Below are 19022 nucleotides of genomic sequence, written 5' to 3' on the forward strand. Positions count from 1 at the left end.
GTAGCCAACAATAGGAGTTAGTATTCCCTATATTCCTGTGTGTGGGACCCTGTTTTAGGTGGTTTGTATGTATGTATTAACTCAGTCCCTGTAACACCATTATGAGGGAGGGGCTGTTATTCCCACTTGAAAGATTGGGAAATGGAGGCTCAAAGAGGTTAAGAAACTTGCTAAAGATCACAGAATCCACACATGCAGGGTGTTGATTAAAACCATTAAAAGAAAAAAAAAATAAAAATAAAACCATTAAAAGCCAGGCAGCCTGACTCCAGAGCCTGACCTATTAATCACTTAACTGTCTGCCTCTCATAATACTTATAAAATTGAGATCATACAATATAGATAGTTTTGATTCCTGCTTTTAAATTGACCATTATACTGAACATCCTCATAAATGGCCTATTATTCATAAATTATAAATTATTCATAAATGGTCTATTATTTCTTGCCTCCAAAAAAGTACAATTTTAGTTCATTTGTTTAATAGGCTCACAATGAAATAAGTGTAAATAAAAATGTGATAAATACTCTTAATGGCTTATTATTTTTTCAATCCAACATTTTTAAGAGGATTTAAGATAGACAACTTACATTAGGAAATTAAGCATTTTGTGGCTTATGTATGATTTCACAGCAGGAAAACAAACCCAGCTTTAGATAGAAGGCAATGGTGATGACCGTTCTATAAATTAGACATAACGTGGAATAGTGTTAGAGCCATTGGATGGAACAGAGAGTGTGTTGTCTGGTGGATGGTTGTGAGGCTCAGGTTGCCTGCACAGGCTTTTCATTGCATGTGTTAAGAATGCACTGAGTCCGATGAGGTCCACTTGTAGGGGAACTTAACGCAGCTCTTCATCACTGCTTTCATGGTGAGCCATTGGGATGTTCTCTGTGCGTGTCTGTAAGGTATTGGTTACAGTAATACTGCACAAGCAACATCATGTCTGCAGTTGGGAAAGGTACAAATTCTTGAACTATAAAGAGATTTCAGCTAAAAAATAGAAATTTGAAAATTGATGTCATAAGAGACATTTGAATTGTGAAAGTGGTTATCACTCAGTCATGTCTGACTCTTTGCGACCCCATGAACTGTAGCCCTCCAGGCTCCTCTGTCCATAGGATTTTCCAGGCAAGAGTACTGGAGTGGGTCGCCATTCCTGTTTCCACAGGATCTTTCCGACCCAGGGGTTGAGCCTGGGTCTTCTTCATTGCAGGCAGGTTCGTTACCAATTGAGCCACCAGGGAAGCCCCTTTTGTAACTGTAGGGGTATCTATAGAAAGCATGAACTTACTGTTTCACCCTGGACAAATTACCTGGCTTCTCTGAGCCGTAGCTTTCTCTTCAGGCTGATACTTGCCTTCTGGAGTTGGCATCAGGATGAAAGAAGTCTGTCCATATGAAACACCTGACATGGTGCCCAGTGCTTGGTAGAGGAACTATTAATGGTCACTGTTACTACTGGCAATTAAAGATTAAAAGTTTTAATCTTCTTTTAAAGCACCTAGCCTTATAATACATTGGTCAGGAATGTACGTGAAAGCCAGACTGCTTGGGTTCCAACCCTGGCTCTGACTGCTTCCTAGCTGTGTGGCTTTGGGCAAGGCTTGTAACCGCCTGTGCTTCCGTTTGTTTCTCTTAAGAAGTGGACAGTTAACCATACCTGCGTTTTAGGGTGGTTGAGAGGTAAATGAATTATATACATAAAACCTGAAGAACAATTTGGATCAGAGTGAACACTATATGAAAGTTTGCTGTGGTTATCAATCATATAGTCATTAATTCAGAAAAAGATAAAATATTATACCTTACAAAGTAGGTGTCTTTGAAGATTTCCCCAGCTGCTGTGACTTCTTACTATTTAATGTAGCAATATAAGTTGTTCTATGTTTGTGGATCAGGTGTAGTTTTTCAATTCATAGTAAAACTTGAATTTTAAATTTAGTAGTGTCATTGTTAATATCTGAATGAGCAGAGTTTTCTGATTAGGGCCTATGTTTAAATATAATTTTTTATTGAAAAATGGCCGTTCTGGCTGTGGTATATGTATACAATGGAATACTTCTCAGTGATAAAAAAGGATGAATTTTTGTCATTTGCTGCATCAAGAGATGGACTTGGAGGGTATTATGCTAAGTGAAATAAATCAGAGAAAGATGCAAACTGTATGTATAATCCAAAAAATACAATAAAGTGATAAATATAATAAGAAAAGGAGAGTCACAGAGAACAAACTTAGTGGTTCAGGGGGAGGTGGGATGAAGGGGACGAGGATAAGGGATGCAAATTATTATGTATAAAATAAACTACAAGAATATATTGTATAACACAGGAAATACAGCCAGTACTTTGTATGAACTATAAATGGAGTATAACCTTTAAAAATTGTGAATCACTATATTATACACCTGTGACATATGATGTGTGTGTGCTCAGTTGTGTCCGACTCTGCAGGCCCGTGGACTGTAGCCTGCCAAACTCCTCTGTCCTTGGGATTTCCCAGGCAAGAATACTGGAGTGGGTTGCCATGCCGTGATCCCAGGGGATCTCCTTGACCCAAGGATCGAAGCTGCGTCTCTTGCATTGGCAGGCAAATTCTTCACCACTGTACCACCTGGGAAGCCAACATATAATACTGTATAGCAACTATACTTCACTTAAAAAATAAAATAAATGAAAAGCAAAAAAGGAAACTGACCGTCCTGAAATGTCCTTTTGCCTCCTCAGATTACTCAGAGTTGGGAGACCTTCCCCCACGATCTCCACTAGAACCAGTTTGTGAAGATGGACCCTTTGGCCCTGTCCCAGAGGAAAAGAAAAGGACATCTCGTGAACTTCGAGAGCTGTGGCAAAAGGCCATTCTGCAACAGATACTGCTGCTCAGGATGGAGAAGGAAAATCAAAAGCTGCAAGGTTGGTTTTCTTCTTTTAACGCTGAACTGGCCTGATGGTCGTTTAAGTGGTCCTGACTCTAAAGTGAGACACATCAGACAGAGATGTGTTATTAAAAAGAAAGAAGCAAGGTACTCCAACATACATAAATATACATATTAAATGCCTGTGTTGCTTTTTTAAAGTAAAGTTAATGCCTTTTACTTTGGGGAGATTTAATGATAATTTCACCCATTGTATTAAGTTGAATCTTCTGAGAGGCATCCTTCAAATGTCAGCTTTAATTCTCTGAAAAGTGTCTTTTGTTTTCTTCTCTCTCTTGTCCCTGCTTCATCCTCTGCTGTAGTCTTTGCCTGGGTATTAGGTATGAACAGATCCAACATAAATCATTAAAGATCATAACCTCACTCTGTACTTTTTTAATGAGTTGCTGCTAACCTGAAAAGCAGAGAACTAGACTTCGGGTTAGCTGAGTTCTACCTGTATTGATACTCAGGTTTTATATAGACTGACTCGTTTAATCCTGGTGACAACTCCAGAAGTTACTTATTACTATTGCATTTAATAATAAGGTTCTGTACCCCTCATGTCACCCCAAGAAAACCTACTAAGTTACTCCAGAAGGCCAGCTAGTAGTAGCCTGAAGAGAAAACTGAGGCTCAGAGCAGCGCCAGGGTTATGTTAGTGCCAAATTGAGACATGAAGTCTGAAGTTTAAATTTTATTCATTTCCTGATTCCATTAGTCACTTGAATCAAGTATTATTTTCAGAGTAGCTGAGAAGCTATGTTTTATGTACCTGGTAGTATAACAGAAAGAACATGGGTCTTGGAGTACAGAGAGTTGTCTGAATGTAAAATAGGGAGGATTTTGGTTGAGAAATCTGAACATACTCTTTAAAAGGGAGGCTTGTACATGCTGACCCCGTCCAGAGCAGTTTTGGAATTACTTCCTGTTTCGTTGAACTTGCTCCTTGACTGCAGATCTTCATCTTTTATTGTAACATTTTTATAGAACTTAAAAGTTAAGACAGCAAATCTGATGAATAAGGTTCGTTGTCCAAACGAGTATATCATCTCTGACCAAAGGCAAGGAGTCAAATACAGAGTGATAAGACCTTTCGATAAGAATAGTTGGACAGCTGGAACGGACTGTTCATGATGTCATGGCCTCTCCATACCCAGTACTGAAGCTGAGAAAGACCGCTCGTCCCATGAGGCTACTGTGGAAAGAGATGCCGTGGTGAGGGGATTTTATAGCAGTGAATGCTAAGTTTTCTCCCAACTCTGGTTTTCCATCATTTTGTTGCCTGTTCTTGAAAGTAATTCTAAAAGCAGATGTCTAAAAGAGATTTGATAGTGATGGCATCGCTGAGTGTTTCATCAACTAAATGACAGCTTTGGAGCAGAGCACTTAGAGTCATTGGATGTTGGTTGGGACTTTTGTTAAAAACCTAAAAGGCAATTACATTCATCATATAGCCCATAAACCTTGATGCTTATCCTATCCAGTCTTCTTGCCGATGGCAGCCGCAGGAACTCAGAACGTAGTTGTAAAATGTAAAGGATACTGCCTGGCTTCTTGGGAATGTGTCTTGGGAATTGTGACTATACTTGATGATACAGGATCAGATTGCCACAGAGGCAAAGCTTTTGTGAAGCTGTGCAAGTGATGGCCAGGCTGGCTAGAATGGATGCGGAAGGGTTCCCTAAGGTACCTGGAATACCTTGCCGGGTGTTGCATTGAGTTCAGTAGCCCTTGCTAGCATCCTCATTTGCTGCTTCCTTATTTCATCCAGCAGAGTTCTGTCCTGTGTGGTCTCATATTGTTACTGTTTGAGTCTATTTCTTTCCTTAGCTCTATAAAGTCCAACTTAAAAGCACAGTAAACTTCCTAAATATCATTTAGGAAGCATTGTGTCAGTGTGTACAGTACCTATATTGCTGAGGAAAATAATCACCAATAAGAGCCTGATCATGGATCATCTAAAAACATTTAGTAGGTTTTCTTGGAGTTACATGAGGGGTACAGAACCTTATTATTAAATGCAAAAGCAAGATTTGACAAAAACCAGCCAGAAGTTCACTAGAGAACCATTCTATTCTTCTTTTTTTTTTTTTTTTTTTGCAGCTGAGAGATACTCTTGCAGTTGATTAAGGGTTCAGGCTGAATTGCATGCTCTTTGGGAAAGAAATTAGAGGAACATATACAAGGAGTTTTTTCCCATGGTTAAGGCTTTTTCTTGGCTTTGGAATGCATGGATCAAATATTTATTACTATTCTTGGAGCATTACATCCAAGAAAGAATCAAACCCTATTGTCTGAACCTACTTCACTTACTTGTTGACCATTGGAGGCTGACTTGTGCTTTCCTCCAAGTTAAACAGCTGGTTTTCAGTGGTGTTAGGACTGAAATGCAGGGCCTCTCTCATGGGCCCACAGTCCTCTGCAGCACCCTTTGCAATGCCATTTCCCCAAGTTATGCATGATGGAGCAGCCTGACAGTAGGGCAAGTCACCACAATCGTGGGTTTTGGTCAGCACTGTATTGCTTTTGGAATGAGCCATATACTTAATGTTGCAGATACTTGTTCAGTTGCTAAGTCCTGTCTGACACTTTGTGAGCCCATGAGCTGCAGCACGCCAGGCTTCCCTGTTCTTCACTACCTCCCAGAGCTTGCTCAAACTCATGTCCTTTGAGTCGGTGATGCCATCCAACCATCCCATCCTCTGTCATCCCTGTCTCCTCCTGCCCTCAGTCCTTCCCAGCATCAGGGTCTTTTCCAGTGAGTCAGCTCTTCACATCAGGTGGCCAAAGTATTGGAGCTTCAGCTTCACTGTCAGTCCTTCCAGTGATTATTCAGGGTTGCTTTCCATTAGGATTGACTGGTTTGATCTCCTTGCAGTCCAAGGGACTCTCAAGAGTCTTCTCCAACACCACAGTTTGAAAACATCAATCCTTCAGTGCTCAGCCTTCTTTATGGTTCAACTCTTACATCCATACATGACTGTTGGAAAAAACATAGCTTTGACTATATGGACCTTTGTCAGCAAAGTAATGTCTTTGCTTTTTAATACACTGTCCAAGTTTGTTACAGCTATTCCTCCAAGGGGCAAGCGTCTTTTAATTTTGTGGCTGCAGTCACTGTCTGCATTGATTTTGGAGCCCAAGAAAATGAAATCTAACTCCACATTTTCCCCATCTATTTGCCATGAAGTGATAGGACTGGATGCCATGTTCTTAGTTTTTTGAATGTTGAGTTTTAAGCCAACTTTTTCATTCTCCTCTTTCACCTTTATCAAGACATTCTTTAGTGCTTCTCTTTCTACCGTTGAAGTGTTATCATCTGCATATCTGAAGTTACTGATATTTCTTCCGGCAGTCTTGATTCCAGCTTGTGCTTCATCCAGCCCAGCATTTCTCATGATGTACTCTGCATGGAAGTTAAATTGGCAGGGTGACAGTATACAGCCTTGATGTACTCCTTTCCCAGTTTGGAGCCAGTCTGTTGTTCCATGTCCAGTGCTAACTGTTGCTTCTTGTTCTGCTTACAGGTTTCTCAGGAGGCAGGTAATGTGGTCTCGTATTCCCATCTCATTAAGAATATTCCACAGTTTGTTCTTTTGTCCTTTCCACTGTGTGATCCACACAGTCAAAGGTTTTAGCATAGTCAGTGAAGCAGAAGTAGATGTTTTTTGGAATTCCCTTGCTGTCTGTATGATCCAATGTATGTTGGCAATTTGATCTCTGATTCCTCTTCGTTTTCTAAATCCAGCTTGTACATCTGGAGGTTTTCACTTCACGTACTGTTGAAGCCTAGCTTGAAGGATTTTGAACGTCCTCTTGCTAGCATGTGAAATGAGTGCAATTGTACAAAGTTTGAACATACTTTGGCATTGCCTTTCTTTGGGATTGGGAAGAAAACTGACCTTTTCCAGTCCTGTGGCCACTGCTGAGTTTTCCAAATTTGCTGGCATAATGAGTGTAGCACTTTAACAGCACCATCCTTTAGGATCTGAAGTAACTCAGCTGGAATTCCATGACCTCCACTAGCTTTAGCTTTGTTCATAGTAATGCTTCCTAACACCCAGTTGACTTCACACTCCAGGATGTCTGACTCTGCAAATCATCATGGTTATCTGCATAATGGTAACACAGTGAAGTTTGAGTTTTAATTGAATTATAATTGAAGATATTTTTAAAAGTTTTTTTTCCTGGTTACATACCGCATGTTTATTATAAAAAAGTTAGATAGTGTAGTTTTTCTAAAATTTGGGTGTCATTTAATAACTTAGCCTCCCAGCCCTTTAGCCTTCCTTCCCTTCCTGAGCTTTCAAGAGATGGCAGCACTCTGAGCAGCATCTTGTCTGTGAAGTTCCGTTCAGCTCAGTTGCTCAGTCATGTCCGACTCTTTGTGACCCCATGGACTGTGGCACGCCAGGCTTCCCTGTCCATCATCAACTCCCTGAGCTTACTCAAACTCATGTCCATTGAGTTGGTGATGCCATCCAACCGTCTCATCCTCTGTCATCCCCTTCTCCCACCTTCAATCTTTGCCAGCATCAGGGTCTTTTCAGATGAGTCAGTTCTTCACATCAAGTGGCCAAAGTACGAGAGTTTCAGCTTCAGCATCAGTCCTTCCAATGAATAGTCAGGACTGATTTCCTTTAGGATGGACGGGTTGGATGTCCTTGCTGTCCAAGGGACTCTCAAGAGTCTTCTCCAACACCACAATTCAAAAGCATCGATTCTTCAGCCCTCAGCTTTCTTTATGGTGCAGCTCTCACATCCATACATGACTATTGGGAAAACTGTAGCTTTGACTAGATGGACCTTTGTTGGCAAAGTAATGTCTCTGCCTTTTAATATGCTCTCTAGAATGGTCATAACTTTTCTTCCAAGGAGCAAGTATCTTTTAATTTCATGGCTGCAGTCACCCATCTGCATTGATTTTGGAGCCCCCAGAAATAAAGCCTCTCACTGTTTCCATTGTTTCCCCATCTATTTGCCATGAAGTGATGGGACCAGATGCCATGATCTTAGTTTTCTGAATGTTGGTGAAGGCCAGGGAAGCCTGGCATGCTGTAGTCCACAGGGTCAGAAAGAGTCAGACACAACTGAGAGACTGAACAACTAAGTGTATTTCATCTCACTAAATCTTTACAGGAGCAACTCAAGGAAACAGTGGTAATTCCTATTTTAAAAATAATTCAGGGTGCAAAAATCCTGTGCCCAGCACATCCTACTCTGCTGCCCTGGACAGAGTAATGAACCTGCTCAACCTCGGTCTTCTCCAGAATCAAGATTTGGGGCTAGGGAGTGTGTGTTTATGGGGTCAGGGGAGAGCAGACTTATTCGAGGTGCACACTGACTTATCAGTGTCTCTGGGACTAAGAAGAACTCTTTGCCAATAAACTGAACAACTGAGGTGAAATGGACAAACTTCCTGACAGATGCAATTTATCAAAACTGAAATAAGAAAAAAAAAAGTCTGAATGGCCCTATATCTGTTAAAGAGATAAACTTTGTATTAAAAATCTTTCACAGAAAGAAAACTCTAGGTCCAAACAGCTCCACTGGGTTCTATAAAATATTTAAGGCTCCAAATTGATACATCCCTAGAAAACAATGTGTCATTCATCACAGCAAGTTCTGCAGTGTGGTAGAGAACAGTAGAGAAAGGCGGGAGGCTTAGGCCCACTGTGCCTTCTGCTTGGGCCTTGGCTATTGAGCCCAGTCTTCTCATTCAAAAAAAACCCTTTCTCAGATTCATGTTGATGTATGGTAGAAACTAACATAAAATTGTAAAGGAATTATCTGTCAATTAATAAATAAAAATGTTGTTTTAAATATTATTGAAGAAACATTAAAAAAAACCCTACCTAGAGTGTTGTTAACATTAAATGTTGCTAAATATAAAGTACTGAAGACATACAGTATTCGTTTATTATTGTCATAAGACAAGTTGAGCAACTCTGCAGAAGCCTGTATACTGGCCCCTGCTTAGCTATGTCTCCTACCTGCTTTCCCAATAAACTCCCAGTCCAGATGGGGGATGTGCTGTGGAATGGGTGGGGGACTGACAGCATTGCCCCTGTGATCTGAATAGGAATCAGTGGTCTGGTGGGAGTAAGGCTGTCAGCTTTAGTCCTTCTTAGAGTGCTCAGTTACGTTCCTTTTCTTCTGTTGATCCCCCCACCTCCAGTTTGGTGATTCAGGTAGAATTCTTCCTAATGGACCTGTAAGCTGAAAAAGGTAGGAAGTAGTAACTATCTTCTTGTATTTGAGAAGATGCCATGTGAAAAAGGTAGATTTATTCTGTTCAGCCCCAGGCAGCAGAAGCATGAGGAAGGGTAGACGTTGTCAATACTTAAAGGTTTGGCTCCAAGTAAGAAGGAACTGTCCTCTGAGAGCCTCTCCTAGTTTAGGTGAAAGTGAAAGTGAAGTCGCTCAGTCGTGTCCGACTCTTTGCGACCCCATGGACTGTAGCCTACCACACTCCTCCGTCCATGGGATTTTCGAGGCAAGAATACTGGAGTGGGTTGCCATTTCCTTCTCCAGGGGATTTTCCCAAGCCAAGGATCAAACCCAGGTCTCCTGCATTGTAGGAAGACACTTTACCATCTGAGCCACCACAGAAGTCCAGTTTAGGTAAAGTTTTGTTGAAATCTAATCCTGCCAGGCACTAGGAATTCTAACACACAGTTCTTCCCTTTGACAGGTTTACAGTTAGTAGGGTAGCTATGGAGATGGATAGGATTGGATAGGTGTTGTATATTTTAGCAGTAGAGCCAACAAAATCCATCGGGGATGAAGGAATAAGAGGGATCAGGGATGCCTCCTGGGTATATAGCTTTTTCTGTGATAAGGAAGCTGGGGTGGGGCGGGAACCGGTCTTCACCTTGGACCTGTTAAGCTGGCTGCAAGCGTCTCAGTGGTGGTGATAAGCAGGCAGCCTTGCTGTGAGACAGGAGACACATAGCTATAACTCACTAATGTGTTCTTAAATTGTCTGTTCTAGCCTCTGAGAATGATTTGCTGAACAAGCGCCTAAAGCTTGATTATGAAGAAATCACTCCTTGTCTTAAAGAAGTGACTACAGTGTGGGAAAAGATCCTTAGCACTCCAGGAAGATCAAAAATTAAGTTTGACATGGAAAAAATGCACTCGGCTGTTGGCCAAGGTAAGCCTAATTGGGAATCAGTCCAGTTGGCCTCACCCCTCGTTGATGACTAGGGAGAAGTATGGAATAAAAAAAATTTTTTAGGTTCAATTTCAGTGGCCGTCTCTCTCCTATTTATCATGTGTTTACCTAATCTGTTTCATGTCTTCATCATAGTTTCTCTTCAATTACAATTTCTCTTCATTACGATTTCTCTTAATTAAGAAAACAGGAAGAAGAAAAAGGTACACCTAAGGGCATAGTTGCCTACAAGCTGTATAATGATGTGATGATACACAGAGTTAAATAGTAAACCGACAACAAGTTGTGTCCCTTCTGTCTGGGTGCTCTCAGGTCACAGTGTCCAGCCCAGACTTCAGGCAGGTAGACTCGGATTGGGATTGCGCTTCTACCAGTTACTTTACAGAGTGATCTTAGGCAAATGGCTTAACCTCTCAGAGCCGCACTTTACACGTGTGTGAGATGTGCGTGACAACAATGGCTGTAGTGAGGAGCCGCTGCAGGTGTGTGCTCTGCTGAAAGGCTGTGGCGTGTTGGCAGCCTGTGTTTTCAGTGTGATCTGCTGACTGTGTGCTGGTCTGGACAGTTGCTTATCCAAGGTAAGTGCGGAACTTGAGACTCAGCATCTAGAAACTTCCCCCATGATTTGACAGTGGTCCTAGTGGAAAAAAGTGGTCTTGCATATTTTGTCAGTCTTATTTTTTTCCTATTGCTAATTCACTGTATTTTATCAAAGTATCAGTCTGTAAGGATTGGAACATTTGAAAAGAAAAAACTGGTCTTTCATTGGAACATTTCAAAAGAAAAACTGGAGGTACTTTGACTTCCATTTTAGAGCTTATTGATTCTTCTTCAGTGATTGTTAGTGTTCCAGTAACACAAAACTATTTATTTTAAAATGTGTGTTAATATCTGCTGGCAAGATGGGAAGTTTCCTGAGTCCAGCTTAGTTCTAGTGCTCCTGAAGTCTTGGCAGTCTGGGCGTGAATAACCAGGTGGTTAGAATAAAGGTGGTAAATCTTATCTTCTGGCTGCGTCAGCAGTTCAGTAAACCCAGTTGCACATGTATTATTTGTCTCTGCGAGTAAATGGAGCAAAGCAGCTTTTCTACTATGGTCTCTCTATTAGGTATTATCTAACCTTTATCTGAGTTTTGACCGCTTAAGTATATATATGAGTTACCACTAGTTATAACTTTCCCATTTATATGGTTAAGGAAACTTGGACCTAGAGATGTTGAGTTATGGCCCCAAGACCACAGAGTAGGTTGCATCCCAGGCTGCTAGAGTTCTGTCCACCACTGACTCTGCCCAAGGTTGAACGAGGCCTCAGCCATGCTGTTGTGGGTGCTGAGGACACAGGTCTTGTATTGGCCACAGTGGCCTGTGGCAGTTGTCCTCATCTTTCTGGCCTCTGACTTCCAGAATGAGAGGTGTGGACCCCACAGAGGATCTCACAGCTTTCTTCCAGCTCTTATATTCTTTGTGCATTAATGGTTGCTGGAGGCTTACCATTGCACCACCTGTCCCCAGACTGCCATTTTGAAAAAAGAAAGAGAAAAGAATGAGTCCTGTCTTCCCCTTGTCACTGTTGACTAGATGGTAGTCTTCAGGTGGCTCTACTTTTGCATAGGTAAATTGCATGGTTCTGTGACAGCAGTCCAAATGTTTGAGCTTCTTAGGAGCCTGGCACCTGGACATATAGTGGTTTTCATCATGCGTTTACAAGAGGAACCAAATAGAAGTACTCTAGGCACTTGGTCAGGAAGAGCCCCTGGAGAAGGGCATGGCAACCCACTCCAGTATTCTTGCCTGGAAAATTCCATGGACAGAGGAACCTGGTGTGCTACAGTCCATGGGGTCGCAAAGAGTCGGATACGACTGAGCTCAGCACAGTGTCTGGAACCTACATGATGAAGCTGATGATAGGGGATTGGACAGTTTATACTCGGGTGCGCTGCCACATCACTTTCTGTGCCAGGAACTTTGTATCACTAATTGTAAAGGGATTATTACTATTCCTTTTACTAACTGTAGAAGGAAATTGTTATTTGTCAGTTATTCAGCTGGTTTCAACATATAAGATCTGACACCTCCAAACAGATGACCACAGTCCATCTCCTAACTCAGAGTTATTATAAAAAGAGATCAAATCAGAACTTCACCTTGAATCTCTGAAGAAGAGGCCAAGTCACTTACAAACCCTTGAAATAAAAACATGCCCTGTACGGGTAACAAGGCCTTTCTTCTTGATGATCTAAAGACCCCTAAGTGGCAGAAGTAGAGAGGTTTATAAATGTCCCAAGTTAAAGTTGGATCAGGATGGTGGGATTTTAGGGTGTCAACTTGGTACGAGGAAGAAGAATTATAGGGAATTTAAATAATTCAGAGTTTACTTTGGCTTTAAATGATTTCTCCAAAGGTGGCAAGGTAGAGTTTTAGAACCTGGACCACACTTTTCTAGGAGTGGCATTGCAGAGAGGCAGAGAGGCTTCCTGAGCAGCTGGCAGTGTGAGATAGGTGCAGTCTTTTCTTACCTTTGCCCCAGCACTGCCACGTGTAGAAACCCATTCTAGAAATTAATCAGTAAAAATATATGGCAGTGGGAAGAGTGTTGACTGTGGTGTCATTTAATGACTGAAAAACCCAACCACATGGCCACACCCTGATCATATTCCTTGCAAATAGCACAGTAGATTTGTATTAACTGATGTAGAAGATGTCTGCGGTAAGTTGTTGAGAAAGGAGAGCAGGGCTTCATGTACTGCTCTGTGTCTCTGTCACTGTGCGTGGCGTGTTTGCAGACGCCCGAGTTGCAGGGAGGACGGCCATATATCCAGGTTGCTCTTGCTTTTCCACCTGTCCAGGTACAATAATTGATAGCCTTCCTCCCCGTCACTGTCAAAAGCTTCCTGCTTTGGGTGGTGAATTGTGTGTTACCTCTAGTAAGGGGTGGTTTTTCACTTTCTTCCTTATCTCTCTCTATTTTCAGAAGATTGTCCCCCTCCCCCATATAAATAATGAGCGGTAAAGGCAGTAAAAATTTACAAGTATTTACATACGGAAGGAGGGTGGCCTCCTGCCTGCAGGCCCTGGTCTGTTGCCAGCGTTCCCTCTGGGGTCAGGAGTAGAGGCATGGGGCAGGGTGTTGAAGATCATTCTTACCAAAAACATTGGCACCAGTTTGCATGACCCTTTGTTTCTAAATTGTATGAATGTAAGCTTTCCCTTAAACTCCAGAGTATGTGGCACTGTCAGTGACAGCCAATACTTGTTTCCTCCCCCAAATAAAAGTTTGATAAGATAATGGGAATGATTTAGTAATAAGGGGAAATTGGTCCTCTCATAACTTGGGATATTTCCCAGTTTGACAGGATAGTTTGTTGGAAGCCCCACTATTAATCATTTAACATGCTGACTATTTGTCAGCCTATGGTCTGAAATACGAGGTTTATACGTGTCTATACTCACCTCTCCCCTTGAGAAACATCTGAGCAGGAATAGTAGGGAGAAAAGAAACGGAATAATATAAAAAGGCAGATAACAGAGTACATTAGTTTTCTGTTGCTGCCATAACACACGGTAACAAAATTGGTGGCTAAAACAACAGAAAGTCTTCTCTCAGTGCTGGGAGCCAGATGTCTGAAGTCGGGTGTGGGCAGGCTGCACTCAGCCCCTTCAGGCTCCTGGTGGCCGTCAGCATTGCTTGTTTGTGGCCACAACACTTTGTCTCAGCCTCCATGGACATGGCATCTCCTCTTGTCTTCTAAAGATACTGGATATAGGGACCACCTGGATAATGATCACCCAGGATGATCTTATTTCAAGGTCTTTGCCTAACTTAATTATATCTGCAAAGACCCTTTTCCCGAATAAGGTAACATTCATAGTTTCCGGTGATCAGGATGTGGACATACCTTTTTGGAGGTCACCATTCAACCTGCTTCACAGGGTCATCCAGTTAACTCTTGAGATAAACATTCAGAGGGTAGGATGTGGTCACAATAAGTGTGGTCATGTTTTTCTCCCACTGTGTAAAACCAAATCACTGACTATACTATAAGTATTTCCAGGAGATGGCTGAGCAGCCCTTTCTAGAGTTCCTGTGGGTCTGTTATAAATGAAATTGACTCTCTGGTTCAGATCCACAAATGATGATTTTATTATTAATTGCCAGGTAGGAACATAAAATATTCTCCCCATCATCCTTGTGAGTAGCAGCTTGTCCAGCAGAGAGAACTTTAAGAGAAAATGGCAGTCACTGTCCCTGGGCTGCCACCAACCCACTGGGGCATCTCTGCTCAGCAGGGGGCCTCTGTTTCCTCCTCCTCACCATGTGGAATATCGTCGCATTCCCCACAGCAGGTTGTGGGGATGACGTGCAGTGTGTGGACCAGCGACAGCACCTGGTCACCTCCTGGGGAGGGTTAACTGCTGCTCTTTCCTGGAGTAGCACCTGCTCTGAGATGGCTGGGTAGACTGGTGAGTAGCCTTCCTGGGTAGGTCCCTGAGGGGCAGGGAAGGCTACACGGTCCTCATGGAAAAATTAATCCCTGAGTCAGAGGCTCCCTTTCTCTGAAGAGCTCTCCTCAGGAATGAGCATGGTTCGGTGTCTTATCCTGCTATTTTCTTGGTCTTCGCATTTCCACATCTGGGCCTTGAAACAGCGGAGTCATGAACACAAGAATTTGATTCAGAACAGTCACTTTTTCTGGTGAGCCCTCATTGACTTTAAGAGAACTTCTCTTAGATGGCATTTTAGCAGCACTCTGAGTATTCAGCTCAGTCACATCTAAAACATTAGGAAGAGGCTCCCAGGTAATTTTTCTTGCTTTCAGGTCCACATTGAATGCCTACCAGGGCACGTTCATGCCGACTATCCCCTGTCTAGTATCTGACCGCTTCCTCCAGCCTACCCTTGCAGAAGGATGTCCAGTCAGTATTCCAGAATCTCAGCTTTGATTCAGCTACTCCTTCCCCAGCTTCAAAACATTTGGTGACTCCTTTCAGCTGCCACATAAAGTGCAGACCCCTTGCCGTCAGTTTGACCTCTAGTGAAGCCCTGTCTAGCCTGACTGCCACCTGTCTGCTCCTCCCTCACGGTGTCCTCGGAGGCCCAGGCAAACACTAGCAGTTCCCTTCCTCTGACTTGGCTTCTCTCTTCTTTTGCTCTTGAGTCTTGGCACCAGTGAAGGAATCCAGGAAACCTTCATCTCCTTCTTCCAAACTCGCTTGTTTGCTTCTGTCCCTTCTCTGAGATCACATTTTGCAGTGTCGTTTCACATGCTTGCAGTTACTTCCTGAGGACAGTGTTAATTGGTACAGATCAGCCCGGGGATTTCTTTGGAAGGAATGATGCTAAAGCTGAAACTCCAGTACTTTGGCCACCTCATGCAAAGAGTTGACTCATTGGAAAAGACTCTGATGCTGGGAGGGATTGGGGGCAGGAGGAAAAGGGGACGACAGAGGATGAGATGGCTGGATGGCATCACTGACTCGATGGATGTGAGTCTGAGTGAACTCCGGGAGCTGGTGATGGACAGGGAGGCCTGGCATGCTGTGATTCATGGGGTCACAAAGAGCCGGACACGACTGAGCGACTGAACTGAACTGAAGGATTCTCATGTCTTTCATCAGTTTATTGCAAAGTTTGGCACAGTCCAAACAGAGTCCAAACATAGTGCATATATACTTGAAAAGTAGGAGGGTGTCAGGGAGGTAAGGGAAGAATGGCAAGGGGTGTGGAGGAAGGAAGGGACCAAATAGGACGGAATTTTGGTTGCTTTATTTCCATTTCTGTGCCGTTAATTCATAATGGAACAAGAAGCTGAATCAGTAGAATGAGACACAACTCATTTCATCACTTAGCTGCATTCTGTACATGAAGTCTGTCTTTTTCCCACCCCTCCTCTTGAAGGTGTGCCACGACACCACCGGGGTGAAATCTGGAAATTCTTGGCGGAGCAGTACCACCTGAAGCACCCGTTTCCCTGCAAACAGCAGCCCAAGGACACGCCCTACAAAGAACTCTTAAAGCAGCTCACCTCCCAGCAGCACGCCATTCTCATCGACCTTGGTAAGCCTGCAGTCAACGTGACATGGAGATGGAAGCCGTACTCACTCGGAAAATCTGAAGAGACCATCTGGGTTATTGAGTGGTCTGCCTTTAGGCTTAGCAATCACAATTTACTGCTAAGATTTTCAAATAAAAGAGCCCTGAAGTCATCACAAATGTCTTCTCAGGTATAAAAACCTCCCCCTGTGCCTGGTGGCTTGTTCGCTCTGAGGCGAGGCAGGCAGCCACCGTGCAGGCCCTGGTTTCCCCCAGGGTTCAGTTCAGTGACTTGGAGGTTGATAGGAGGGGTTATCGTCAACCGAACACACAGCCTGGAAACGCAAGTGTCAGAGCCAAGGCTGCATTTAGTTACAGGAGCTACCCTAGTCTCTGTGGTTTACAAACAGGATTTATTAGAAAAATTTAGAAAAAAAAAAAATCTAGAAAGCAATTTGTGAGACCCTCACTTTACAGGGTCATCCAGTCAACTCTGAGATAAACATTCAGAGGGTAGGATGTGGTCACAGTAAGTGTGGTCGTGCATTTACCAAATCACTGACTATACAAAAGTATTTCCAGGAGACGGCTGAGCAGCGCATCCTTCCTGCCTCTGCTCCCCCCTGGGGCCTCCGTCCCCGCAGGCAGCAGGGCTCCTGGGGAACTCCTTGGGCTCCAGGCCCAGCTGCTTCTAGAGCACATGGTCCTGCATGCTGTTGCCCTGGGGCTCCCCAGGCCGGGTCAGGGCCCCCATCACGGCCCAACTCACTGAGGTTCCTTAGCACAGCGGCCAGGGGGAGGCAGGACCTTTCCCTCCAGTTGACATGAACCGGTCTGGGCAGTACCGAGGCTTCTCTATCCAACCTCACTGCAGTTCATCAGGGTCGGCTTCATAAGTGTTCCCCTTCAGGCCTAAGTCTGAATGTCATCTCTGAGACTCTGTCCCCAAGGTAGCCTCTTCTCCCACCGTCAGGCTGGGTCAGGTGCCTCTGCTTAGCCTTTGTCCTACCCTCTGCTCAGCAGACTTATGTAGTATTATTACAGTTACTATTATTATTAATGTTAATACTTAACTTTCCCTTGGACCGAATGTTGGGGGAAGTTACTTATACTACTTCCTTCAGTCCTCACAGTGCAATCAGGGACATGTCCTTCCTCCTGCCCTTGTTTGGAGTTGAGGATGCTGAAATGCGGAGAGGTTAGGTGACCTGCGCCACATAGCAGAGCTGGTGCGCCGCTGAGCGCTGGGGCTGCAGGCCTCTGCTCCTAGCCTGCGCTGCACTCAGCTAGGTGGCAGTGCCTTTATGGCCTTTCTCCCCAGTGGGCTGCAGGCCTCCCGCTGTGGGCTGGCCTGGGGCCATTGTACGCCAGCTCCTCAGACAGAGCATATCACATAGTAGAGCTCAGTTAAGTCTCTTGATGTTGACTGAGGCATGGTGCTGGCCTCCCAATCTCCCGTGACCCTCACCGCAGCCTTGGGAAACTGGCCCTGAACCCTCTCTAAGAAATGAGGACGGTCTCCAAGGCACAGAGAGGTCAAGTGTTGAGCACGGTCACACAGCTTCCTGCCAGGACCTAAACCCGCTCTGGCTCTGGGCTGCAGTGGACCCCTCTATCCCTCAGGCCCTCTGCCCAGGAGTCCCACACGCTCCTAGGACCCCCACACTAGCCGGGCGGAGGGTGATGCTGCCAGGCCGTGATTGTAACTTGGGGACAGTGAGCATGCAAGGCCTGGGGCAGGAGCCCATTTGGCCCACTGACCCCAAGGAAGCACTTCTGTAAATTGGCAGTAATTGTGTTTGCTAATGTGATGAGTAACAGAAAACATGACATCATATTCCTATCATGTGAAATGAAGAAAAAAATAAATTTGGGGTAGGAGGTTGAAAGGGAGGAGGGAGTACAAACAGCCGTCTGTGTGTCTCCCCCCCACCCCCCCACACCACTCTGGAAGGGAGGAGGAGCCGTCCTGATTCTTGGATGTTCTTTTCCCTCAGTTCCTTTCAGTGAATACCCTTCTCCTTGTTCTGCGGATGCTATGCAGTTACTTTTCTGCAGAGGGGAGAAAAGGCTGAACCAGCATGAGGGCGGGGCTCTTCCCCCGGGAGTGTGTTTACACAGTCCCCCTTGACACCTCCCTTCCGAGGCCCTGTGGCTGCATTTCCTCTAGTTGGCAGGGGGTCTGCAGAGGCGAGCCAGAATCTGCGCCTTTTCTCCAGGCACGGCCAGGCTGCACTCTCACGGTGTCTCTTCTCCCTCCCTGCCCATCTCCCACCCTCACCCTTTGCACCGGAAGACTAGCGGCACCCCGCCCCACTCCCCCTCCTGATGACAGTGTGGCCTCATCTCGCCACCTCACTTCTTTCCCATCACAGCCCCCAGTTTGGATGCCCCTCAGTACCCACCAAGGCCCTAGAGAAGCTGTTTCCAATAGTGCATTTTCCTGGTAACGGTAACATCTGTGCTTCTCTCCAGGCTTCCTCCAGGGCCAGCCTCCCCTCTTCCCTTAGACCCGGAGAAGCAAAGTGTTGGCCCAGACCCAGTGGAGGCCCAGGTGCCCTGCTGCCCAGCCGGCTCTGCTGGGTTCAGGGAGGCCACGCCTAGAGGTTCCTCCAGACTGCCCATTGCTCCCCCCTCACTTCTCACAATGTGGTATTTGCCAAGTCAGTTGTTTTGTCTACACTTCTTATTTTGTCTGCACTGTGACTCGTTCAAGGCCCAAGAAAGGTGTGTGGAGCAGCAGAGCAAAAACAAATCATGTTTCAGTTTTTCTTTAAAAGTAACATCTATATCCTGGCCAAGAGACAGAATGCTTGTTGGTTGGAAGTATTTTGGGTTTGCAAGGATTTTTGTTTTCTTAGCTTTCTGCTTTATTTTCTGAAATTAGCTGTTAATC

General features: G+C 44.3%; 1 protein-coding gene across 6 annotated transcripts in view; it reads left to right on the forward strand.

Annotated features, from left to right (window-relative positions):
• The window catches only part of TBC1D1 (TBC1 domain family member 1), a 226123-nt gene that overhangs the window by 173252 nt on the left and 33849 nt on the right, over positions 1–19022 (forward strand). For all 6 annotated transcript variants that reach the window (XM_018049366.1, XM_018049368.1, XM_018049369.1 and 3 more), the window contains 3 exons: positions 2729–2914; positions 9914–10075; positions 15992–16150. In XM_018049366.1, the coding sequence (XP_017904855.1) occupies positions 2729–2914; positions 9914–10075; positions 15992–16150 (507 nt within the window). The remainder of the gene's footprint in view (positions 1–2728; positions 2915–9913; positions 10076–15991; positions 16151–19022) is intronic.

This window comes from Capra hircus, chromosome 6 (genome assembly GCF_001704415.2).
Source record: "Capra hircus breed San Clemente chromosome 6, ASM170441v1, whole genome shotgun sequence".
NCBI classification, from domain to species: domain Eukaryota; kingdom Metazoa; phylum Chordata; class Mammalia; order Artiodactyla; family Bovidae; genus Capra; species Capra hircus.